Source organism: Triticum dicoccoides, chromosome 2A, assembly GCF_002162155.2.
Source record: "Triticum dicoccoides isolate Atlit2015 ecotype Zavitan chromosome 2A, WEW_v2.0, whole genome shotgun sequence".
Lineage (NCBI taxonomy): Eukaryota > Viridiplantae > Streptophyta > Magnoliopsida > Poales > Poaceae > Triticum > Triticum dicoccoides.
Window position 1 is genome coordinate 15,921,070 of NC_041382.1, and position 8,571 is coordinate 15,929,640.

General features: G+C 47.4%; 1 protein-coding gene across 1 annotated transcript; it reads right to left on the reverse strand.

Annotated features, from left to right (window-relative positions):
* Nucleotides 1-951: 951 nt before the first annotated feature.
* On the reverse strand, nt 952-3,653 carry LOC119352792. The gene is made up of 2 exons (XM_037619377.1): nt 2,834-3,653; nt 952-2,258 (listed from the first exon to the last, which is right to left on the reverse strand). Exons 1-2 carry the CDS (start codon nt 3,634-3,636, stop codon nt 1,211-1,213), a joined length of 1,851 nt encoding a protein of 616 aa, XP_037475274.1. The 5' UTR covers nt 3,637-3,653; the 3' UTR covers nt 952-1,210.
* Between the last annotated feature and the right edge of the window lie 4,918 nt (nt 3,654-8,571).

Genomic DNA, 8,571 nt, shown 5'->3' on the forward strand with positions numbered 1-8,571 from the left:
TATACCAACATAACCTTCGGAGTTTCTACTTTCAAAAGGTATAATTTTTGTGTTATATAGTTTATATTAGGGTGATAAAATTGGCAACCTAGGTATACGCACAGGACTTGTAAACTGAAACGGAGGTAGTATATAAAAAATGAAGGGAGTAATATTAATGAAAATGGTGTGTCTGTTTTTCTTGATGCACCCGGTTGAATAGCCGGCTCCTCTAAAAAAAAAGCTGTCTACGGACACGTATATTTGGGGTGTCCAATTTAAAGGTGAAATTTCCAACGGGCCTTACAAAAATCTGGAGGAGCATTGCTTTCAACGGAAATTTCAGTTAAACTTTAAGGTAGCTAGATTTTTGTAAGAGGAAAATCCAAGTAGACGAGCTATTGCTTTCAACGTGCGGACGTGCTGCGACTGTCTGCGTGTGGGAAGCAAAACAAGACGCTGGCTTTGAACAAGTGTCGTGGTCACATGGACGGCATCCAGGCAGCAGCTTTCTTTCGTTTTCCTTTTTTGTCTTTTCAAATTCAACGGTCGCACTTTCCCCTTTGGGCTAGCGTGACATCTATCCCGACAAAGCCACATTAATCTGTAACCATCGTGTGGAATTTGCTGTCTCTTACGCTAGCTAGCTCCAGCCCAACCGTTGTGCTTGTGCTGATGACTTTTTTTTACCTTTCAGTAAACCCTTTCTCAAAGTCCGCGGAAGTCTTATGTACTCCCTCTTATATTAGTTTACAAGAGGGAGTAGTTATGTTGATTCTACTCCATCTCTGTAAATACCATTTGTAATACTGTTTGATTTTAATGAAATTGGCTGGTTTGGAAAAACTCTGCACTCTTTTTCTGGGTAAAAAGAAGAAAGACAAAGAATTGTGTGTTTGTGTGCGCGCGCGAGGAATTTCGCTTCGCATTGTAACTTGTCGAACTTGGTCACATATATATGGGGTAAGACTGTACATGGAAGACGAACAAAACATTGCATTTCCCTACAGTATAAACATACACTGAACAAACACTATACACCAACCAGCTCTGAATCTTGCTAATACTGCAAGCAGGCTTATGACCTGAAAAAATTATTACACAGACTGAACCCTTTTGGTAACACGGCCGGATCACCACAAACTGCTCTTCACTAATGCTAATGTGGTAGTACGACAAATGCGCCGACCCTGTACAAGTGTGGTGCCCTTTCATCATTACTAGCAGGCTGTTATCTCTCAAAGAATTCACCTATCTTCTCTTCCAACCACACAGCAGTATACATTGGTTTCCCAGATCTGGCCTTCAACCAGGAAGTCCGGTGCGAACTGGACTTTTTCTGTAAGAAGTTCTCATAATTTGGAACAATCAACCCCACAATCTCCCGACGGAGTGTCACCTTGAGCACAGTACGAACTTTCCATGTCATCTGGCTATCACATATGGTAAAGAACTCTTCAAGAAATCTCTTCAGAGAATCAACACCCAAATATCCCACAAGCGGGACCCAACATTCGTCAAGGTAGCTCTGTATGTGCTGATGGATCAGCGAACAGAGACCCCTCTGCAGTTCTTCACTGGAAAGGCATCCTCCGGGATGATACTTCAGTTGATAAACAAAATCCATATTATTCAAGATGTATATGTACCTTTGACCCTTTGCTGGGAACATTGCTTTTGCATCTTCACTGAGCTTGGAGGCCCAAGCATAGATCATTCTAAGCTCAATAGTCCAATCCCCAGTGCCAAGTACAAACTGCATCATGTCCCCGCTGCGATAGAAAAATTCCAGGTATCGTACAAGAAGAACGGTTGCTGGATGGATGGCACATTCTCTGATGCGATGCATGTCACTGGTAGTCCCCTCAAGCATTCCTCTCAAATCAACCACCATCTTGCGAAAAACATGAGCAACCACATCATGCATGAACTCAGTACTGCTGAAAGTCAATTCCCTTATGGTATATAGGACATCGACAAGTGCATCAAAGATGGTTGGCATTTGCGATGCATGATCAGCAGACCACCTTGCGGTGCTGAATGAAAGTGCAACATCAAGGAGCTCTTCTACAGATTGCCCGGCAACCTCTCGAAAGCAGCATTCCTTTTTGACTTCCTGGCATGACTTCCAATTCTGCCCATCTAATTCAAGCCAGATCAGCTGAATAAGTTTTGCAGTAATTTTCATCTTCATGACAGAAGTCCCAGTCGATCTGTCTGTCAACACAAGAGGAGCGTCATTGATAATCCAACGGTTCTCCTCAACTATGTCAGACAATCTGTTTCAAGGACAAGAATACAAGATCAAACTTCAGAATGTAATGCAAAGTGCGTACATAGTTTCAGAGAGCGTCATATGTCAATTATAAAGCACCAAAGTCAATCTTATCTATACCAAGAACATCATTGTTGTTCTACACGTCGCATGATGCTATCCATGAAACCACATAATGCCATAATGTAAAGACAAAACATATAATAATTCAATGACAGATGTTCTCATGCCAGTATATGTAAAGATAACTGAAGCAAAAGCATCATGTAGTAAAAAGCAGGGCACACTAGGGTTATATATAGGAGAAAAGCTCCACTGTTAAACCCAAAATCTAAAACTTGAACTCAAACAGGTTGCTCTCAATTCTTTGAAACATTGGATCCATCTTACTTTACCCCACTTGGGTAAGAAAAAATACAAGGCAGAGAATACATTTACTTAAGTAGTAAGTGAAGTACTACTAGTATTACAAAGGTCGGAGACTCGGAGTAGAAAAGTTTGACTTTTTTTTCTCTACTAGGATATGAAGAACAAAAACTGTGCCGAATCAAATCAACTGGTACTTGACGAATTAATTACCTGTGGAATCCATCAGAGTTGTTGGCAGCTCTGAACGCTCTCTGAAGCAATTCAAGGAATTCAGCTTGGGTTAACCCTGAATCCATGTCTTGGAGCTGCTGGATGAAGTCGGGGAGGATGAGACAGACGTCCCCTGCTTCGAGGAGGTGGACGGGAGTATACCACAAGTTATTGGTCTCGTCGCCGTTGGTGCTTGACCCGCCCCCGTCGGAGTCGGAGGAGTCAGCTTGGGGTGGACTGACGGCGGGGATCGGAGGGGTGCTGTCTGCCATGAAACTGCGGATGGCAGCAGCAACCTGGGCAGCGTCCAGTATGCCCCCGGTGATGGAGAGTGTGGGAGCGAGGCGTGGCTGCTCCGGTTGAATCCGCGGAGGCGGAGCCGCAGGGATCTGGCGGGGTCCATCAGGGTCGTCCTGATGGGCCAATCGGGGCGGATGCCTCAGCACAAGGACGATGATAAGAGCGGCGAGGACCGCGGCGAGGCCTCCGTAGTCCCGCAGCGAGCCGCACGAATCCACGGCAACTCCGAGCGCGGCGCACAGGTAGAGGAGGGCGGCAAACGGGCCGCCGTTGTAGGGACGTGCCGGACGAGCGCGGGGGTGGTGAGGAAGAACGGCACGGCGGTCCGCCTGAGCATGCCGGAGCCCGGGGGCGGGGCGAGGCGGCGTGCCCGCGGCCACGGGATGTGGTCGGCCTGCCGCGCGATGCCGATACCGGGAGCGGGGGCGGGGAGGCACGGGGAGGTGGTCCGGGCTCGCTCTCTGGCGCCCAAGGCCTTCCGCCGCCGCCGTCGCCGTGGCCATCGGAGAGAAACAGGGGAGAACCAATGGATGGGTTATTCTTGGCCTGAGAAGAGGAAGACGGTGAGGAGGAGACGGCTAAGTATAGGCGAGCACTGGACTGGCCCCACTGACAGTCGGCCGGGATTCGCTGGGAATATTCGATTCGTGATGGAGCGGCCGACGATCTAGAACGCCGGAGACAAGTGTCATGATACGTAGGCTGATCAAATCTTTCCTGTGATCCGGCAGCTTACAGTCCCGTACGTCTCTTATCTGACCATGTCTACCTTATCAAATCTTTCCTGCGATCCGGCAGCTTGACTTGGAAATAGTTGAGCGCAGTGGGAGGCGTACGTCATCTTTCTCCTACTATTTGATTTTTGAGTTAAAAGCATTGAGGGTCCTAGAACTTGTTTAGAATCTGATGATTTCATCCTAGAATTTGCAAAATGATCCTATACAGTCCCACAACTTGCATCAGATGTGCAACTTTGGTCCTGGACCAATCACAGCACGACAAATGGACTCCTCGGGCCCGAGCCGGTCAGCGCGCGTTTTTGCAAATAGCCTCCGCCTTTCCTTGAAATCAACCCGCACTCACTAACTGGACATCCACGGAGGAGCACCTGAATTAATTATGTCGGTGGGAACTCCTGTAGCTTAAGCGCAGACATGCAAACTGTCTCTAGTTCTTTTTCCTGAACTTAAGCATGTGCTCTCTGATCCTGAGATAGCATTGTCGTCTCTTGCCCTATCATGCACCCTTTTAGTTAAACAGACATGCAAACAAAATATTCACTCAGGAAAACATCAATAAATATGATATGCTAGCAGAAATAATTCTTTAGCAAATCCTCTAGATTTTTCAGAGACGTGCTTGCTTATTTCTTCAATCAATAATCAAGTGTATAAGCTAGAAGGTAGTGTTCTAAAAACAATTTCCTACATGAACAAGCTTGTGTAGCTAACTATACAACCCTATACAAACTTTACTGAATGTGTATATGACAGGTTTCCATTTGCGACGACCTGCAAAGGTTAAATGGCCTGAACCTGATTCATGTTGCACATATATATCCTCCACTGACATTATGTACTTTGCTGCTACCATGTACACTTACCATGATATTTCTTCCTCTGTTATTGTCAGAATTGCAATCTGACCACTTCCCCCTAATCATCTTTCATAATCCGACATGAGCATAATCCCACACTGAATGGTTTTGTAACTGCTACAATGCTGTTTTAGCATGATAAAATAGACAGCTCCTAATTGTTGTCTCACACACTCGAATAGACTAGATGATACCCCGCACGTTGTTGCGGGAATATTTTGCAACATATTTCAATGTGATTCGTTGTATGAATAATGAATAACTGAAGTAATAATATAAAAAGCTAAAACTGAAAATACATATAATTTATTATGTTTGATTACTATATAATTGTACTTTTTTTAATTACATCTAAATAGCATAGTAGAATGAAAATTCTCTTGGATGTTTGCATGTTGAGATGAGTCTTTTTTTCATGCATGTTTAATGATGAGGTGACATGCTTGCATGTTGGGAGACATATGATAGTGGAGATGGGCCTTTTCTCATGCATGCTACGGGATGATGTGCCATGCTTGCATGTTGAGAGAAATAATTAGTGGGGGCTAGCTATTTAGATATAGAAGATTACAGTATGACCCACTTGACCAAAGATTTATTCCTGCACTACTTTGGTGCTTCTGATCCCCTATCCTTTTATCGAACTTCTAATTCTTCTTTCCTATCTGCAGCTAGATTTATCCATGGTGGCATTTTAATTCATAGAGCAGGATTTTCTCTAGCAGGTAGCGTTCTAGGAAATGAGCTTGTGTAGCTAACTATGCAACTCTATACAAAGTTTACTGAATATGTATATGACAGGTTTTCATTTGTGACGACCTGCAAGGGTTAAATGACCTGAACCTGATTCATGATGCATATATATCCTTCCCTGACACTATCATATATACACTAGAAGCTAGAAAGCTAGCCTATGGTATGATTGTTGTTCCTACGGACTAAAACCCTCCGGTTTATATAGACATCGGAGAGGGCTAGGGTTTCACAGAGTCGGTTACAATGGTAGGAGATCTACATATCCGTATCGCCAAGCTTGCCTTCCACGCCAAGGAAAGTCCCTTCCGGACACGGGACGAAGTCTTCAATCTTGTATCTTCATAGTCCAGGAGTCCGGCCGAAGGTATAGTCCGGCTATCTGGATACCCTCTAATCCAGGAATCGCTCAGTAACCCCCGAACCAGGCTTCAATGACGACAAGTCCGGCGCGCAAATTGTCTTCGGCATTGCAAGGCGGGTTCTCCTCCAAATTACGTGTACCTGTTGAATAGTGTCTGGTTTCTTGTAAATATAGTGCTCCTTGGCTTCTACGCCCAATAATGGCCGTATTCCACGTGTCAAACGAATACGAAAAGTCAGGGTGTTTTTTTATATTTACACCCCTAGCCGCGTGAATGAGCCGCCTATTTAAGGGGACGAGGATTTAGATCCAAACCACACCTTCTCCCCTCCGCGAGTATTCATCAGAGCATATCCGACAGAGGTCCATTCTATCATGGCCGGTCGCCGCAGCTCCTCCTCTCGCCCTTCCAGCCCTCAGCCTGGAGATTGGAAGAGGTGCTCCATCCCGCACAGCGAGCTAGTGACGCTCCAGACCAAGGGATTTCTCCCCTCGGCCTATATGGTCCCGGTTCGAGCCGGACTTGCCACCTATAATGGCGGAGAGCAAGCGGAAAGCACCCCCAATCCCTCCAAAGGAGAGCGGGTATGCCTTGTCCCTTACTTAATAAGAGGGCTCAGATTTCCAATTCATCCGTTTCTCCGGGGGCTCCTGGAGTTCTATGGCCTCCAGCTGCACAACCTCACGCCTGCCTCCATATTGCATATCGCAGGCTTCGTAGCCCTTTGAGAGCTGTTTTTGGGATGCGAGGCTCATTTCGCGCTGTGGAAAAGGCTATTCTGCCTCGTGCCCCGTTCTAAGAAGGGGTCAATATATGAAGTGGGCGGAGCCGAAGTGTGGCGCATCGCCGGGACCGGATATCTATCCGGAACCCCAAAGAAGGCGTCCGAGGACTGGCCTTCGGAATGGTTTCATATAGAGGACGTCCCGCTGCCGGATCCTGTCCGGATCGGCCTCTCTGAGTTCGACAGTGCTCCCCTAAAGAAGCGCCTAAGCTGGCATCCACGGAGCCCTCAGAGGGAAAGTGACAGGGACGTTCTTTACCTGATGGGCCGGATAAGATTGTTAGCTCATTCCTTACTGACCATGATCGGGGTCATGGCCGCATGCATCATGCGAGGGGTGCAGCCGCTTCAGTATAGAAGCCGCCCCATGTGGGACTTCAACGGGGAGGACGACGCCACCCGCCACGGCCGTAAGGGGCCGGATTCGGCTGCCGCTCTAATAAAGACCTTATCCGCTTTGTACAAGGGAGAAGAGGAGGAATTTCTCCGCGTCAACCCACAGGGTGGATTTTCTATGTACAATCCCCCAAGTTGGGTAAGTGGACACTTTTACTTGCCCATCCGTTTTATATTCCCATTGTTAAATATTCAGTCTAACGACTTCAACGCAGGAACTGCGCCAGGCTGTTAAAGAAATAAACAACCCTCCTCCACAACCCGAGGATCCGGGACGGTCCCTCGACCCGGCCTCTCAAGAGGATCCGGACTTATCTGTGGAGCTGATTGATGGGGTGTTTCATCAATTGAGCAAGGACAACGCCTTGGTGGCCATTACGGCCGATTACCCAGGGCTACTCCCAGCCTCATAGGTAACTGAGACCGAAGTCCCAACACTTTGAAAAGGGATCTATCCTCTCGTGTTTTCGATTGCCGTATGACAACCATGTTTTGCAGGGGAGGTCCTTGAGACGGGAGGCCGAGCCTGCGGCGACTAGCCAACGAGGGGCGGCAAGGCCCCGCGGGCTGAAAAGAAGTGCGGTCCGGACTGAGACGCCGGCGCAAAGGTATAGCACGCCATCTTATTCCCAGGTGTTATTCCTTTAAGGCATACTAATGCTCGTGCTTTCTTCAGGACGAAGAGACCTCGCCGGACTATATCCGGAGAGGTTGCCAATCGCACCTCCACCAGCCAGGCTCCAAAGCCTGGTCCGGAAGCGGAGGCGAACACAAGGTGCGCACCGGACGCTCCTCCGACAAAGGACGCGGACAGGCTGTCTGCCACCAACTCCGAGGTGGAGAGTGCCATGAACCACAGGCGTCGCCGGACAGTTCTTCGCGACGCTTGTTTCTCCCAAGAGGCATTGGATGCCTTCAATTCGGGAGATGCGTACCTCCGTGCCGCTCAAAATGGTCTAGCCAGAGCCACGGAGCAATATGCAAAAGACATACGGGTAAGAAAATTTTGGTAATTATATATATACCAGTAGCCCTCGAGACTTGAAACAGTTAGAATAACTGATTTAAGGATCATTTGTTATGCAGGTTCTTACAGAAAAGAATACCCTACTGTCCCAGGAGCTGGAAGAGTGCAAACCCAACTTGAGGCCGCACTAGCCGCGGCAGGGGAGCCCAAGGAGACCCCCTCTGGTAATATATGCTTCGAAAGATAAGTATTTTGCGAAGTGCGGTGGGTGTGCAAATCTGACAAATGAAATTGCAGATGGCGCCGGATTAAATCCGGAAGAGCAACAACTCCTACGCCAGCTGAAGGCTGGTGAGTGCGTGCTGACAAAGGTGAGGCGGGAGAAGAACGATCTCCAAGATGCCAACACCAAGCTGGGCATTGAACTGAAGGATGTCCGTGCCCAGCTGTTGGACTCCGTTAAGGAGAATCAACGGGTTCGACGCGGCATATTTAGTAAGTGCTTAAACGAAATTAAAAAAAGAGTTCGGCGAGGAAGTTTACTAACAGAGTAATGTCTGTAGGTATGCTAACAGG